This window comes from Gouania willdenowi, chromosome 6, assembly GCF_900634775.1.
Source record: "Gouania willdenowi chromosome 6, fGouWil2.1, whole genome shotgun sequence".
NCBI classification, from domain to species: domain Eukaryota; kingdom Metazoa; phylum Chordata; class Actinopteri; order Blenniiformes; family Gobiesocidae; genus Gouania; species Gouania willdenowi.
In genome coordinates this window covers 2,512,429-2,530,665 of record NC_041049.1, presented here as the reverse complement: position 1 = coordinate 2,530,665, position 18,237 = coordinate 2,512,429, and the positions used below count along the sequence as shown (strand labels likewise).

The window sequence follows — 18,237 nt, the reverse complement described above, 5'->3', positions numbered from 1 at the left end:
GTAGATGCCTCCGAAGAAGACTGGCAGTGACAGTCGAAACATGTCAGGAGATTAAAGTACATTTCCTGAAAAAGGTTTCCTGAATTATTTAGTTGTTTTCTTTTAAAATCACGCTTCCTTTTTTTATTCTTATTTTTTCTGATACATTTACTTGGATTTTGATTTAAAAAAATTGCAGTTTTTCTTAATTTATTTTTTTTTTGTCATAACTTCATAACTTGTGTGTGTGTGTGTGTGTATAAAAAAGAGAGACCCGAAAGTACCACAAAAATAAACGTTTTACAACACCAAAGTCGCAAATCTCTCTCAACGGCTCTGTGTGAGTTCACCATGTACATCCCGATGTAGTGCACGCACGCGCATCAGCCGTGTGTGTGTGTGTGTGTTTGTTTACATTGCAGCTGCTAGCATCTTTCTTAGCACATAGTAGAACATGAGAAGAAACACTCACCGTTGCGCAGAACAAACAATAATCATAGAGGACCCATCCACTCACAAAAACGTTACATTCCTCTGTCTGAAGAAGCAGAATGTTTGTGATAAGGTAACGACCATCAGCACAGGCACCGCCCACATTCATGGAGATGAAGGAGGAAGTGAAGTCTGTGACCCGAGATTTAAAGTAAGTTTGGAATCACGGGAATAATATTAAATAACTATGAAATATTAACTTAAATGACTTTTAGCGGTACAAAAACCTTTTTAATATCGACCTTTTTCTTTTTTTTTTTTAACCCGGTGACGTCATGAACCCGGAAGTGGCGTGCTCTTACTGAGGGAGCGTAATTATAAAATTAATGTTTTGACCGTTTTGCGTCACCAAATTACTCCAAAATAACAGATGCACACACTCTGGGTATTTGGAACGTGGATGAATAGCAGTTGATTCATAGTTCATCTGTTTCGCCTTCAAAATGGATGCCGGAAGTCGTCTCTCAACAGGTGATGCGCTAGCGCCCCCTCACACCCTGAGGTCAAAGGCTGAATAGGTTTCATTTCGGGGCCGTCCAGAAGTGAAATAAAATTAAAATAAACATTTTTGAAATGACCAAATTACTCCAAAATAACAGATACACACACACGGGTTATTTGGAACTCGTCGACCGAGTTTCAGGTCGAACTGGCGCCGCGTCTGGGAGATATTTACTCCACACACACATCCACATGCACACACAGACCTCCCTTGAATTATAGTATAGATATATGGTGAAAATATCAGCATTTGTAATGCAGTATTTGTGTAGAATTGTGCGTTTTTTGCCGTAGCCATTGCCCGTCAACAACATCCAGGTCATGTCCGTCCGGTCTAAACAGCGAACAGTCAAACAAACATGAAAATAAACGTTTTGAAATGTAATCACCAAAGAAGGAACAGTCATAAAGTATGTTTCCTCAAAAGAGAAGAAGGAGATCAAAACTTGTGGAAAAGCCTTAAACTACAGTATATTCCTCTCTCTCACCCGTGTGTCTGCTTGGCTCTGTGCGCTCAGCACCGATTGGCTCTGGCTGCACATGTGACTCTAGCTCGCCGCTGATTGACTCTGGAACGCACTGTAGCAGAGCTGTGCAGTGAAATAGATATAGATGGTGCGCTAGCGCCCCCTCACACTGAGGACAAAAGCTGAATAGGTTTCACTTCTAGGTGAACATGAATGTGTCGTCCAGGTGAAATAAAATTAAAATAAAGGTTTGTAAATCACCAAATTACTCCAAAATAATGGATGCACACACTTGGAGTATTTGGAAGCCGTTGACAAAGTTTCAGGTCGAACACATACCATGTCGGGGAGATATTCGCTCCACAAACACACACACACACACACACACACACACACACACACACAGAACTTATTTGCTTTATAGATAGATTATTTTTTCTTCTCATTATTTTTTTAAATATCACATGAGCCAAAAAGTGATTAATTCATCAGATTTCTGCAGATCTGCGTTAAGAATAATCATCAGAATTCTGTGTTTGGGAGGCGTCCGTGGTCATAATGTTATGGCCAGTTAGTGTGCAGCTGCTTTTTCCCTCAGTGTGGTTTACTAGAAACAAACCTCAGGGTTCCGTGTTGTGTATGAACAATAGCTCCAAGTCAAAGCTCGGTTGCCAGATCTGGTTCTGTAATTCTGCTGTCGGAGCATGATGTGTGTCGACGTTAGCGTTAGCGATGCCACTAACGTGTCAGAGGTCGCCGAGCCTGGGGGGAGGAATGTCAGCTGGTCGTGGAAGGTCGGGCAGCCGGAAGGTTCTCGGGGGGACTCAGGAATGGCAGTAGTCCGATTGGTCCTGGCAGCGTCGCCCCCGGAACGCCAATCCAACTGCAAAAGGCCACGACCGGAGAGACCGAGAGGCAACAGTGATGTGGAAAGAAAGAAGGAAAGACAAGTCATGTGATCAACTCCAAACTGCACAAAGACACAGAAGTAGATTCAGTGTTTGACTCCAGCAGAGAGAACGTCCAACACTTCATTAGCATAAATACTCACCAGAACCGTGTTCCTCAGACCTCACAGGAATGAATGATAAAGAAAACATGAATTACTATTACAGTATGTCTGTCTGTAGGTTCACAAACACATAAATAAACATAAATGCCCCATTGTGTGTCAGTGTGGGTGTGTGTCACAGATAGTTAAAAACAAATACTTTTACTGTAGTAATCCTCCACTGTTTTTACAAGTTTGGCCTTTTTGAAATGTTCGTATTAGAAGATTTATTCCAAAAAAAGCTTTTTAGATAATTTAACAGCTTTTTAGTTGAAATAACAACTTGTGCGGCTTTTGTTTGCTCTAAATAATCCAGAAATGGACATTTAAAAAAAAAAAAAGCCTTATTATGGGCGGAGCTACTGAAGCAGTTAAGAAACGCCCAGTCTATACTATGAAATCTCCAATGAAGAATCTATGCTATGCTAACTAGCTACTCAATACTCACTATAGCTCTCTATTAACATGGTTCTGTCCAACCTACTCACCACAGATTGTAGAGTCCACAGGTGATAGTTTTATAGGAGGGGGCGGAGCCAACTGTGCTTGATTGTGACACACGACGGACCAATGACGTCACAGACTCTTAGCAATAGCTAAATTTAACTGTAAATAACCTGATTTCAACCCACAGGGTGAAACATGAGCTCATCAGAGATAAAGACATACATAAATGATAAAGGTCAAAGCATAGATTTATAAAGTTTATATCTAACAGTATTATTTTAATTAGAAGATGTTTTACATTTAGAAATCAAACGATCAGTTATTATAGTTTGTTAAAGATGAGATTTACTGCTGATTTAACACAAATTATGTTCATGATTTATTGATTGATTATTTATTATTTATCACTTAGGGGTTTATTGTGTCTATTTATTTGATTTATTAGGTACATGTATATGAGTTGTTTAATGTGTATTAAGTTTAGTATTTAAAATAGAATTATTCTTATTTGATTAGTGTTAATCTGAGTGTCCCAGTTATTAATATCTCATTTGTCTCATCGCTTACGTACATGGTTGTGTTATTGTTAGATTTAGATTAAGTTGAAATCAGTTGTTTTTCTGAAACTGTTTGACTTGTTCCTGAAAAATAGGCTGAGAAAGTTGACCTGAATATATTTTATTATGGTTAAATAAGAGCTATTAGACATTTAATTATAATATGTTAAAAAAAAAGAAACTATGAATAATAATGATCCATATTTACACCCAAATACATTAGCTTTGTGGTTTAGTTACTCTTTTAGTATATTTTCAGGTATCTGTACTTTACTGAATCTTTATTTTGGTGACTTTTTAACTTTACTTTTACCACGACACAAATATTTGTACGTTTACAGAGGAAATAAGACGAATTTGTGAAGGAAAAGTGACACAAGGCGGAGCTCAGAGAGGAATATTAGAAGTTGTAGAAGCTGCGTTGCCAGGTTGGGTTTAGGTGGCATTTTGGTGGATTTTTTTTTTTTTTGACAAAAAAAAAATCCGTGGGCCGTTCCCAGTCCAGGTTCCTCTGCGCTAATGAGCACTTTGTTTGGTTAGCTTTGGCTCAGTTAGCACAGGCTACATACCTGAGCTAACATCCAGGGCCTCTGTTTACTATACAAAGCTAATGAGCTGTGTGGTTGATATAAATGTTGTAAATCTTTGACACTTTAAAATGACCTCACAAGCAGCAGCAGAGTCACACTGGGTTTATTTCACAGGAATCACACGTTAACATACCACCATAATCTAAAAACCTCACATTTTCATTGACTACAATTCAATTTTCCCATTATAACATTCAAACATCTTGATTACACATTTTTATTTTCCCATGTTATTATGCTAATCAACATTTGTAGATTTTTACCACATAGAATTTAAAGAACATATACATTCATTTGTTTATGGCTGAAACATGTCAGTAGCTGTTTGTACAAATACATTTTCATTAAAGATCACATAAAATTCACCCAACAATGGAAACATGTGGTTGTTACTGAAATATTGAAATAACCAGAATTTTAAAAAAAATTGAAAATGAAAATCTTATTTATAACATCAAAAGCAATTATTCTGGTAAAACAACAAATCTTTTTTATTTAATTAGTTTTGTTTGTTTCATTTTTTTATTCTTTAAAATATTTTTTTAGTTCCAAAAAAAATAAAGGAAGTAAAATTGTGTTTATATAAAATAATTTTAGTTACAGTTTACAGAGTTTAGCATTATCTCCATAATAAGAAACACTAACTCCAGCGTGTAGAGGTTCAGTGAAGGTGGTGATGACTCTGTGGAGGAGAGTCATTGTTTCAGAGACGCTGTAGAAGGACAGAATACCTGCTGTGTGATCCACGTACACTCCTATTCTGGAGGACTGAGGACCTGACACTGGAGACTCTATGTTGTTGTGAATAAATGTGTAACTTTTTGGAGAACAGAATAACATCCATGATTTGTTATTAGCTCCAAAAAAACATTCTTCCCCTCTCCCTGCTCTGCTGATACTCTTATATGTGATTGAAACACAAACTCCTCCCCCTCTCCACTCCACCTCCCAGTAACAACGACCAGTCAGACTCTCTCTGCTCAGGACCTGAACCCATTCAGTGAACCTGTCTGGATGATCAGGATGAAGCTGATCTTCTTCCATTAATGTTACTTTTCTGTTTCCTTCTGATAATCTGAGGTATCTATGAGCTGTGTTTGGATCCAGAGTGATTTCCTGTGAATACTTTAAGAATCCAGCTCTGGTCTTCGGCTCTAATGGTAAAACATCCACTCTCTCCACAGTGTGACAGACTTTGGTCCAGTCCTCCATCAGGACTTTGTGGAGATGTTCTCTGAGCTCTAACACAGCTGCTGTCACCTCCTCAAAGCAGCTTCCAGGACCTCTGTGGATGATGGAGGAGTGTGTGGACACACTGAGCGCTGACAGGGAGCTGTAGCTGAGGACAAACTGGATGTGATCCTCAGTGTGGGAGAGCTGCTGCAGCTCAGCATCTCTCTTCTTCAGCTCACTGATCTCCTGCTCCAGCTTCTCCTGAAGCGCTCGGACTGCACTCACTTCAGTCTGCTGCTTGGATCGGACCTCCTTCTCCAGCTCAGAGCTTCTTATGTGGAGGAGACGGATCAGCTCAGTGAACATCTGCTCGCTGTGCTCCACTGTCTGATCAGCAGAGAGGTTGATGGTCTTCTCTTTCTCTTTTAGCAGCTCCACATCTTTCTCTCTGTCCTGGATGTTCTTGTAGATGTCAGCTAGACTCTCCTGCAGCTCTCTCTGTTTCTCAGTCCTTTCTACTGCAGCTGAAACCGTGTTGTGGTCTTTATGTTCCTCCATGGAGCAGAAAATACAGATACACTGCTGATCAGTGCGGCAGAACATCTTCATCACCTCATCATGACGAGAGCAGATCATCTCCTTGATCTTCTTGGAGGGATCCACCAGTTTGTGTCTCTTTAATGCAGCAGATTCATGATGAGGCTGAAGGTGTTTTTCACAATAAGAGGCCACACAGTTCAAACAGGACTTGAAGGCTTTCAGTTTCCTCTCAGTGCAGAAATCACAGGCCACGTCTTCAGCTGCAGCAAATCTTTGATCATCAGGATCATCTTGAAGTCTGTTCTTCTTCAGCTCCTCCACTAACTCTGCTAACATGGTGCTTTTCTTTAGATCAGGCTTCCTTATAAACTTCTCTCTGCACTGAGGACAGGTGTAGATGTAATTATCCTTCTCTGCATCCCAGTGGTTGCTGATACATGTCCTGCAGTAGCTGTGTCCACAGGAAGTGGTTACCGGCTCCTTCAGGAGGTCCAGACAGATGGGACAGGATAATTTTCCTGTCTGTAGCTCAGCTCTTTGCTGCTCCATTTCTCCCTGAAACTAGTCTGAGTGCAGAGTTACTTTACAGCGTGTTAGCGCTCAGCACTTCCTGGTTACACCCACACACACACTGAAGGTATGAGGGAGGAACAAAGAGCTGTCCCGTTGAACATTAACGAGGGTGAAACCACAGTAAATGCGTTTCATTAGATAAGATCGTACTTTATTGGTGCCATGTTGGGAGAAATACACAAAGCTGAGTCAGCACAACCTCAACCTTTCCAACCCTTTAAACTGAGCCTTCAAAGGTTCAGGGACTCACATCCGTCCTATTTGTAATATGATTTGTGTGTTTCTGGTGTCACAAAAACACTAGAAACACACAGAAAACAAGAAGACAAAACAACAAAATAATTTAAAAAAGATTTACAACAAAAAATTACACAAAAAAACATAGAAAATATGAAAAATACACAAAAGTAAAACAAAAGCACAGAAATATGACTCCAAAAGTACAAAATGACAATCAAAACAACACAAAAGGATTTTGTCTTTGTCTGAGGTTTTGTTGTTTTGACAATATGTGGGATTTTGTTTTTTTGTTTTGTTTTCTTGTTGTAATTTTGTTTATTTTTCTGTCATTTTCTACATTCTACTTGTTGTTGATTTGTCTGTTTTTGGGGTCACTTTCTTATTATTACCTATGCCATGCGTGAAGCACAGAGCATTAAGGTTATGTTTTACCCTCCGTTTATCTGTTTATCTGTCAGTCAGTCAGTTAGCAACATAACTTCAAAAGTTATGAACAGATTTGTATGATATTTTCAAGAAAATTGATAAATGGGACAATGAACAGGCGATTAAATTTTGGTGATATTCGGCATACCAAAATTAAAAAATATATATGTATATATATATATATTTTTTTTTTTTTTTGATTTTTTTCCATCCACACTGTGGAACTTTTTGTTGATGATGTCATAGGTTCTCAGGACAGCCTTCACTGATGATTTTTTTTTTTTTATACTTGTCTGCACATGCTGTCAAAGGTCAACACCACAGGAAGTGCAATCATTATGAGACAGCAATGCATATTTTGTTATTGCAATAAAATACATTGATTTATTTTATTGCTTAATTGTGACCATCACCAGCCCTCCCTAAGGAAGGGTAAGAAATCTTTTATTATAGGGAGGATATAAAAAGGGAGGAGAAACTCAAGGCAGGAAATAGAAAAGTTGGGGAAGAATAGACTGTTTTGCAGTGAGGGTGAGATGTGAGGTTGTAGAATATATTGTGCTTATTATGTTGTGTAATCCAGGCAGTATGGTGACAAGTGTGAAGCTTAGCTATAATGGTGGTGGCTGTGAACAGGGGGAATGAGTGAATGGTAGTACCTAAAGCAGGTATTTGGGATTAACGTGTCTAAGGTTAAGCCCAGTATGAGTTTTATCCCACATTCCAAGGCGTGCCAGTGCATCGTATACCAGTATATGTGCAAAAAAAAACCCGCTACTGCAAGCCCAGGAACTGCCCTGGGCCCGCAGATGCAGCCAGGCCAGCAGAAAGAGCGGAGGCCAGGGAGCCCCAGGCAACCCCCCCGCGGCCGAGCAACCCCCCAGATGCCCCCAAGATCCCAGGCCGAGAGGCAGCCACCGCCCCCCATACACACATCCGAGGAAGCCCCAAGCAGCCGAGCACCCAGCGCATCCCCCCACCGACCCCAACCCCCAACCCCAAGGCCCCCCGCCAGCATCCAGCCCCCCCCACCCACCCACACCCAAGCACCCAACCCCCCGAGGGAAGGGCCCAGAGAGCCCCCCGCCCGAGACCCCAGCAGAGGAGCAAAGGCCCCCGCCCAGCAGACGGCCAGAGCCACGCGGAACGGGCAGCCGGCCCCAAGGCAACCAGGAAACTAGACCCTTCACTGATGATGTCATCAGTGTTCCAATTAGAAAAAGAAGAACAAAAATATAACTGCCCATCACAGAGCATGATTTGTAACATGGTTGCAGTTTTTTAATAACTATTTGACAATTAATAATGTCATTGTTATTTCAAATGCTAAACGTATGTTTTGATGATCAATTAATCTTATAGAGTATATAAAATCAATATAGGACTACAACATAAGGTGGAAATGAGCTGTTTGGTGGAGGTCTGCGCTCTCAGAGTGCTTTTCTAGTTGTTGTTGTTTTCTGTATTTTCATCTCATTTTGTGTCATTTTGTTGACAGTTTGTGTGTCTTTGGAGCTATTCCATAATTTGTTGTTGTTTTTTGTGTTTTCATAGTCATTTTGTTTGTTTAAGTGGTTGTTGTGTTTGTCTTTGTTGTCATTTTGCGTTTGTTTTTTCATATTGTGTATTTTAGTAATAATTTTTTTTGTGTGTACTTATGTGTGTTTTTGGGGAACACACATAATAATGATGTAGCTCTGTACACTGTTAATGGGGACCCTTAATAATAAAAAAACAAAAACCTGGTTTACCAACTTTAATGATAGTAGTTTTACAAGTGGAAAATAAAAACGTCAGCAAATAAAAAGTAAAACCCACCATTTCCTTTAATAAAAATAAATAAATAAAAAAAGCAACAGTGTTGTTGTTTTTGGTCTGAATTATGGATTTAAATTCTTCATCTTTTTAAGAGTTATTGTTTGTTCATTGACGGACTAAACTTCCACTTTCCTTTTTGTTCTGTAAAGACGTCTCACTGCTTTGTTTGAAATGCATATTTCATTTCTGGGTGTGATTATTGATAAGCGGGAGGTAAAGGTCGTTGTTGACATCTGCACGCCCTCCTCGTCTCTCCTTGTGTGTAATTTTGCTGCAGATGCGTCTTTATTCCTGCGTCAGCGCTGTTCAGCTGCAGTCAGCTGTTGCCGTGGCAACCACCTGTTAATATTCCAGAGGAGTTTCCTTCCTCATTGACGAAAGAGGAAAAAAAAACAAGGTGTTTCCTCGACCACGGACTAAAGAATGGATGGGATGTTTCTGCAGAGGAGGAGATTTAAACTCACATGATAACCACATTTATTTATTCATCTGAATAATATCCACTGTTATCCAGGAACGTTTAATATTATTATAGTCATCTTAAAGATGGAAATCCTTGTTTTCATCACAAATAAAATGGGTTAAAAGTGACCAAAAAATGGTGGAAAAGGTGGTTTTAAAAACCACAGAAACTGGTTAAAAGTTTTAAATTAGAGTGGATAAAAACAAACAGAAAAAGTGGTGAAAAGGTTTAAAGTGTCAATAATGGAACAGTTTAAACTGGTAAATCGTGCATGTGGTTAAATTGGAAAGAAAAAGCATGAAATATGGTGACAAGATGTTAAAATTCTGACATTAGCTGCAAAAGTGGTGGAAAGAGTTTATAAGTGCTGAAAATGTCTTGAAAGTGGAAAAATGTGCAGAAAAAGCATTGAAATATGATGTAGAAGTGTCAGAAATGGAAGTAATGTAGTAAAAATGTATTAACAGGAGCAAAAATATGGCAAGAAAAAGAGATAAAAAAGGTTAAAATATGGAATGTTTGGTGTAGTTGCAGAAAAAGGCTATAAAAAGCAAAAATAGACATTAAATTGTTAAAAAATAAAAGATTCCTAGTATCTTGAAGGCATCTGGTGACCCCCTCCTAGTGTCTCCTGACCCTAAATGTGGTCCTGACCCCAAGGTTGAGAACCGCTACACTAACCCACCTGGTTAACTATGACATAACCAGTTATTTTTCTCTCCTGTGTATAAATGATGACCTGTGACGCTCACAAACGAATGATGAGTCATTGAGGTTTGAATAGGCTGAGATGATTCAGTTTGATTCCCTCAGAGTCCACAGGGTTCTCTTCTCTTCTCTGATGTCCATTCCACAAAGTTCAGCTCCATCAAACGTCCCTCGTCTGCTTTTTTCCTTCCTCTGGAACCAATCAGAGAGCTCCGGTGAATTATTCAAACCTGTTTCTACATGAAAGTCATCAAAGGCGTTGTGAACGCAGCTGGACTCAGAGACAGGAAACAGCTCCACTGACAGCTTCCCAAACACCAGGAGATACTCCTGCCGCCGTTTCTCTCTGAGCTCGACTTTTTCCCCCGAGCTGAAAGGAAAAGATGTTTACGTCCACATCCTCCAAGTTTGGAAAAACAAACCTTAGTCTCGACGTAGTTAAACAACTCCCGACTGTATCCCTACGGAGCGATTAGAAGCCGGGGCTCCAGTTCACACAGAATCCTTAAAAGATTGGAGAAACACAGTAGTAATGCTAAGTCATGCTTTGAACGTATTCTTGGCAGGTCGCAGTTTAAACACCACAATACACCTGATTATTATCCCCGAGTCATGGTTTAATTACCACATCTCAAGTAATGTTGCCAAGTCATGGTGTAAACGACACATTTTACGAGAGTATTCTTGACGAGTCACGGTTTGAACACCGCAATATATATGATTATTATTCCTGAGTCATAGTTTGATTACCACATCTCAAGTAATGTTGCTGAGTCATGGTGTGAACACATTTTACGACTGTATTCTGGACAAGTTGTGGTTTAAGCACTACAATATATCTGGTTATTAATGCTGAGTCATAGTTTAATTACCACAGCTCAAGCAATGTTGCCGAGTCATGGTGTGAATGACACATTTTACAAAAGTATTCTTGACAAGTCATTGTTTAAACACCAAAATATACCTAATTATTCTTGCTGTGTCATGATGTGAACACATTTTATGTGAGTCTTCTTGAAAAGTCATGGTTTACACAACACAATATACCTGATTATTATTGCCTAGTCACGGTTTAAACAAGTATTCTTGCTGAGTCCATTTTTGAAACCCACAGTTTAAATATAATTAAGTGATTGTGTCAACACCATATTCTCTCCCGTACTATTACTATCTGCCTGATTATTTCTGCTGAGTCATGGTTGGATAACACAGCCAACCTGTAATTTATTGCTGAGTTGTAGTTGAACACTGGCTTGGCTGAATATTAATGCCAAGTCATGGTTTGAATACCAATGTACCCAATTATTCATGCTGAGTCACGGTTGGACAATATAGTCAACCTGTGGAGTTTTGCGGAGTCGTAGTTTGATCATCTCACTGTCGAGTCATGCTACCCACGCCACATCATACAGTGTTATTGTTGCTGAGTCATGGTTGAAGACTGGCTTAGCTGAATATTAATGCCAAGTCATGGTTTGAACAACAATGTACCTGATTATTCATGCTGAGTCATGTTTGGACAACCAGTGGAGTTTTCTCTGGTCAAACTGTCAAGTCATGCTATCAATGCCACATCATACTGTATTATTATTGCTGAATATTAATGCCAGGTCATGGTTTGAACAGAAAAGGACCAAAGTATTTTTTCTGAGTCATGGTTGGAAAAAAGTGCTTTTCTTTTAATCAAACTTTGAACCATTGAACTTGAAAGTTTCAATGGATAAAATTATGTTTTTTTTGCTGAGTCATCACTTTGAGCTGCTGTTTCTGTGCTCTCCTCTCAGGGGTCCTGAGCCTTCCAGAAAGTCTAAACCTTCACCGGGACCAGCAGCGATCCGGCAGAGGCGGCGAAGGTTCTGCGTTCCCACAGGCCGAGCTTCGCACGCTGGAACAGTCGCTGCTCGCCACCAGAGTGGGAAGCATCTCCGAGCTGAGTGAGTGCTGCTTCCTCCCTTCAGTAGGCCCCGCCAAAATAAAACAACACAGAGCTTGGAATTGCAAATATGAGGTTTTTCACTCAGTGGTGTTCTTTATTTAGAGTTTTATTACCATCAAAATCCTGCAGATATCGTGAACGCCTGTTATCCCTCCTTCGCAATCAATAACGATCTATATTTTATCGTTTTATCTTGAGAAAAGTCCAAACAGTTCTCAGTTTTTCAATAATAATTAGTTTAAAACAGGGGTTTTCAACTAGTCTCACCCTGGGACCCACATTTGTCCAAGATCATTAAATTGTGACCCACTTTTTTTTAGAAATCAACCAACCAAATTTAGATTTTTCTAAATAGCTGTTGAGAACACACACTGGCCATCTGGCATACCGGGCGCTGTCCCGGTGGGCCGTCGACCCAAAGTGGGCCGGCCCCTTTTTTAACGAGCAAGTGGAGGCAGCTATGGTAACAAGTGGCCAAAAATGGTCCAAAAGTGGCTAAAACTGGCAAGAAATGAGTGTAAAGTGACTGAAATGGGCCAAAAGCAGCTGAGAGTTGAGACATTACGGGGTCACAGCAGAAACATTTTGGGAACCACTGAATTATGACAAGTGTACGCCTCCAGGAAAATATCATACAAATATAATACAGATAAATAACATTTTAGTACAGTGAGCCATCTACCAACTACTGACTTTTCGTGCTGACCAGTGCTGACCAGTGTAGTTGGTAGATGGCTCTACCAACTACACTGGTCAGCACGAAAAGTCAGCATTAAAATGCTGAATTTAATGTTAAGATGGAAATATTGATGCAAAACACTTGGTATTTTGCCGATGATGCACCGATGTTCTGTCCGACTCATGACTGGTAATGTAATGGTCTGCTTCGGAGTGAGAGTGGTTTCTCTTTCGAACTGAAACGGTTTCCGTGACGCAGGAATCCCATCCTGCTTTCTAAGTGCTCCAACTCAACCTCACGTTATTCACCATTATTCTAGGAAGCCATTATTACTCCGCCCACTGAAGACGCCATTAGTCCTGATTTTAGCCAAGGTGCTTCACACGTGGTCTGAAAAACAGGCAGGAAGAGCGAGTGATTACATTAGCCTCGTTCTCCGGCTGCCATTCAGGCTTCCTCTGAGTGCTCTCGCTCCATTATCCCAGGTCCAGCGTTCAGACGGGAGATAATGGGATGAGTCCACGCACAGCGAGAGGCTGAGCCCATTTACGCACTAATCGTTCATTATCATATCAGGGTTTAAATACCTGTCCTACTTTTCACACGTCAGATCTCACCCCCAGTTATGAGGGAAAATTGCATGTGAGGGTATATTCCAGGGCTTATTGCAATTTCTGCATGATTTTGTAAGAAACATTTATTATTATTGATAATAATTTTCATCCATTTTCAGTTATTTTATCCATTGGGATTTGTGAAATTTATACCCTGAACATTTTGTTATTTCACTCGATCATTTCACAATGTCATTCAATGTCATTTCAACAATTTTTCAGGTCATTCCACGCACTCCGGTCTAAAAAATACAGAAATCTTTACAAATTGTTCCTCGATTATTCAGTATTCACACTGTACATGTTTAGTTTGATCTGATGAATACTTCTTGAGATATGGATAATCTAGTGAGGGGGTGTGTCCTTATTTTTCTCCCATCTTCCAATATGTCAGTAACTCCATCACATAGAAAGGTAAATATGGTATAGTAATAAGCTCCACCTACTCTCAGAATATATAAATAGATCTGCTATACATCCTATCTGGTGGACATGTCAGCTCCTCTAAATAGTGTGTGTTTGGGTCTGGAACATGTTTGGGTCTTCAGTAAACTACTTAGCATATGTCTCAGCTCCCTGTAATGTGATCAGCTTAGAGCTATGAACATAGACTGTTCACATCACTAATGATTAGTCACAGATATGCATTGGTTCTAGACTCACACGCTCTGGAAATATGAAAAATAAAGACTTTTTCTTACTACCTGCATGTGGGAATGTAAAACAAAATCGGATCTGTTTTAATCTATAGTATAAATGTTGCTCTTTATTGGGATATAAAATCATTTTTCTTGATGCAACTTCTTCATTTTTATTTTGGATCCCAACTTTGGGTATTTCACCACGTGCAAATATTGAAACTCCCTTAAATGCGACCACTGTAGCTTGACTCTGTGTCTTGTTTTACTAATAAACTAAACTTTTTTAACACAGAGAGAGATGACATGGAATGACTCTTAGGTAATACTTAATATAAAATTCATAGAACACATTCTATGCTGTAGTTTGTAAATACTGTATGAATGTACACAGACACCACTTACTTCTCGCGGTGGAATCTGAACCATCATGATACCATGCTGGGGTGTTTATTTCCCCGTCCTGTCACAGCTGTACCATGTCTTATTTATCTTGATTTGAAGCTGGATTGAGGAAAAATAAACATGTACAGAAGCTTTTTGTTGCTGTTTTTCGACACCAAATTCCCGCTCAGTGGGAATGATGTGAGTGGATTTGTCCCACAGCGGAGGCTTGTTTATTGCAGACTGCTGCAGAGTGCGTCGGTGCATTTTTAACTTAAGAGCCATTACAGAGGAGGACTGATGGGGGATCCATTCAGGGGTTTGATGAGGAAGATGTTTTTTTCATCTCCTGTTTCATTTCTTCACACTGGGAATACCTACAAATAGAGCCCAGGAGTTGATTAATGACGCTGTGGCTTCAGGAGACGGAGATGACAGGTTTTCCTCAGGGAATCCCTGGACGTTCACCATCAAACTGGGATCTGTTATTAGAATTATATTCTGCATCTTATAATCACACACGTTCACCTGTGTTTTATGATCTTCCAGGGTCCAAGGCTAAGGTAGAAAAACACCTTGTGTGACACCATTTATTGGAAAAACAATGTTAGCTTTTCTCACGTAAACTTAGCTGAGATATTAGTTTCTCTCACAATATTTGTGTTCATGAACTGATTGACCAGGCACCTAATCAAGATAACGTTTGCCTATACTGACGTTTATGATGCTCAAAGTTCCACATTGAAGGATCTACTGGGTTAATAATCCTGTATTACTAATCGTTTGTTAGGGACAAAGATTGATACGACCATCTGGAACCAGTGTCTGAGGTTGTTTTCTTTGACCTCCTTGATTTACTTGAATAAATCAAGTCATTATTGCAGCTAAGAAAGCATATCTCTCATTTTTCCTCTGTGTGACTCTTTTGTTTTTTAAGGTACAGCCCTTTAAAAAAATTCCTGTAACAGATCGCACTGGTTTGGTTGATTGTGGAACACTGAAATAGATGGAATCTCAGGGAATGAGGCGGAAACGTTGGTCGTTCCGTCCGTCTCGTGGTCTGCGGACACGGACATTCGCACATATGTCGTGATACGGGAAAACCATCCATATATCCTTGTTTTTGGGAAGTAGGAATCAGATTAAAGGCCCACATAGATTTTTCTACCTCTGTACAAATGGCTTCTGGCATGGATTTTCCAAACATGGTGCACCTTCTTGCATCATCAACAGCCTCTGATGTTTTACTTTAGCATTGTTTGTGTGGTTTTATTCTGACTCTTTACTGAACATGTTAAACCTTTGATTAGAGGAGGGGGATAGAATCCAGAAGCTTAATCAAAGGAAAGCTTTCTGGATCAGTTGGACGCTTTACAATTTCATAGTTTAAATGATGCTTTTGACCTTTTAATGTCTTTTATAACATATGTTGTGTTGTCTCATTTTTATAGTTTGTTTCATGTATTGCTGATGACTTTTGGGAGTATAGGGCAGGATGTATAAATCAGTGGTTTGGGTAACTGCAGCCAAGCTGCCGCAGGGGCATCACCTGTTTATCAATGGAGCACAGCTGATTAGATTCGGTAACTAGGCAACACCTGTACTCGCAAGGCAAATACGTATTTGGCAATTGAAAATTGGCAAAAATTACAACCTGTGTCTGGATTTGTTGACAAGTTATATAATGCAGGAAAAAAAGAAAACCGACCTTGACCTTAAATATGACCTTGAGCAAAGGTCATGGTCACACATTGTAAGGAAATGTTGTTCAATGGTACCAGTCTGAGCACTGGATCTCAATTTATGGCCAAGTTATAGAGAAAAAAGGTTTTTTTTTCTGTGTGTGACATCATGAACTTTGACCTCTACCGGTCTTTTTACTGGTAGGTCGTACAGCTTCGGTACAATGAAATAAAATACTCCACTTGAGATGAGCTTTTCATAAATGTAAGTCGACAAAACATCCGTGACATTGCCCCTATGAGATGACATACGTGTCATTAGTGCTGCTTAAAGCTGCAGTCTGCAACTCTTGTAAAAGTGACTTTTTGTCATATTTACTAAAGCTCTCACTATGTAAGGACAGCTTTACATCAAACTAGTAGTTTGTGTGAAAAAAACAGGCTCATTGAGCCCCGCCCCCCCTGCTGCTCATGCAGCCTTTAAAAGATTGCCAGAATGCACCGCGACCGAGCTAAAAGAACCAATCAGAGCCAGGATTGTGTTTAATGGGCTGTCTGACAGCTGTTGCTCACAGGCCCCGCCCCTTTCCCGGAGCTGTACCACCATCTTTTTTACAGTGTATGATCTGAAGAAGATGGAACTGGTGAATTTTCTGCTTGAAAGGTAATTACTGCTGCTTGATTTATGTTATGTTTGATTTGTAATTGTTACACTAGAACTCTGTAGTGCATGTGTTTGTTCATGTGCACGCAGCAGCCTCCGAGTGGGCTGTTGTGAGTGACACTTTGTTGTTACTGCTGTTGCTGAGGTGTGTGCACATAGAGAGAGAGATGCGCTGCAGTAATATGCTTTTAACAGAGCATGTTATATTACTGTGATGTAATATAACATGTGATTACTGATCTAACGTTAGCTTGTTAGCTCCTCTGAGGGAGGGACTTTGAAAAGTTTGGAGGCAGGGCAAGAGAGCAGCGGCGAGGGAGGGGGAAAGAGGGAACTGAGAGTTGCAGACTGCACCTTTAATAGCCGAGGAGGAGTTTTAGGACAAAGCAAGTTGCTGAAGAAAAACAATAATAATAATAATAATAATAATAATAATAATAATAATAATAATAAAATAGCTCCTAGATTTTCGATTCCCATTTTAAACATTTTATCCCTTTTTTTTTAAAAAAAACACTGGATTTAATGATTGTAAGTGTTCTCTTTTAATTGAAAAAGTGAAAACAAATAAAGTGCAACTGTAAAGCTTTAATAAAGAATGTTAAATCCCCTGTGGGTTTGATAAAATAATAACCTGCACAACCAAAAATGAATCTCTCAGCATTTTTAAAAAGAAAACCTTGCATTAGAAGAAAACTTCACACAAAATTCACATTTAAAAAAGAAAAGATTTGCTATCACGTTAAACATGTGTTTGAAACTTGTTTTCCTACAGTTTGTAAAGATAGAGAGACTCTTAACGTGATTACACATAATTAAACGGGAAAATCGATTTTCCGATTTCAACTTTTTAAAAATAAATAATCATATTTTTATTTTTATATGGCTTAATCATGCTGCCTTAGTTTTCCCCTTTCTACTAATGTGGATAGTTGGATTCAAAACGTCAAATGGTCAACTTGTCCCAAACACAAGTAAACATAATTTGATGGAGGGTCATTTCATGTCATTTCAACAAATGGCCCATGAGTTTTGGTCTCAAAACATTTTTCTACAATGGCACTTAATATACGTGGTGAAATGGCCCCAAAGTTGGGGTCCAAAATAAAAATGAAGAAGTTGCATGAATTGTTTTATATCCCATAAAGAGTAACATTTATACTATAAATTAAACCAGAGATCAGATTATTTTTCTTACATTCCCACATGCAGTTATGGACCAATGAAAATTGTAAAACAAATATATTTTCATATTTCCAGAGTGTGTGACCCTAGAACCAATGTATATCTGTGACTAATCATTAGTGATGTGAACAGTCTATGTTCATAGCTCTAAGCTGATCACATTACAGGGAGCTGAGACATATGCTAAGTAGTTTACTGAAGACCCAAACATGTTCCAGACCCAAACACACACTATTTAGAGGAGCTGACATGTCCACCAGATAGGATGTATAGCAGATCTATTTCTATATTCTGAGAGAGTGGGTGGAGCTTATTACTATACCATATTTACCTTTCTATGTGATGGAGTTCCTGACATATTGGAAGATGAACATGGAAGAAAAATAAGGACACACCCCCTCACTAAATTATACATATCTCAAAAAGTATT

General features: G+C 39.3%; 2 protein-coding genes across 4 annotated transcripts in view; one reads left to right on the top strand and one right to left on the bottom strand.

Annotated features, from left to right (window-relative positions):
- The window catches only part of LOC114464379 (ankyrin repeat and BTB/POZ domain-containing protein BTBD11-A-like), a 112,051-nt gene that overhangs the window by 57,510 nt on the left and 36,304 nt on the right, over positions 1 to 18,237 (top strand). For all 3 annotated transcript variants that reach the window (XR_003674191.1, XM_028448495.1, XM_028448496.1), the window contains exon 2: positions 11,810 to 11,959. Coding sequence is in view for 2 of the 3 variants with exons in the window: in XM_028448495.1 (XP_028304296.1) it covers positions 11,810 to 11,959 (150 nt within the window). In the remaining variant the exon portion in view is untranslated. The remainder of the gene's footprint in view (positions 1 to 11,809; positions 11,960 to 18,237) is intronic.
- LOC114464382 (E3 ubiquitin-protein ligase TRIM16-like) lies at positions 4,222 to 6,403 on the bottom strand. The gene has a single exon (XM_028448498.1). It carries the CDS (start codon positions 6,344 to 6,346, stop codon positions 4,682 to 4,684), a length of 1,665 nt encoding a protein of 554 aa, XP_028304299.1. The 5' UTR covers positions 6,347 to 6,403; the 3' UTR covers positions 4,222 to 4,681.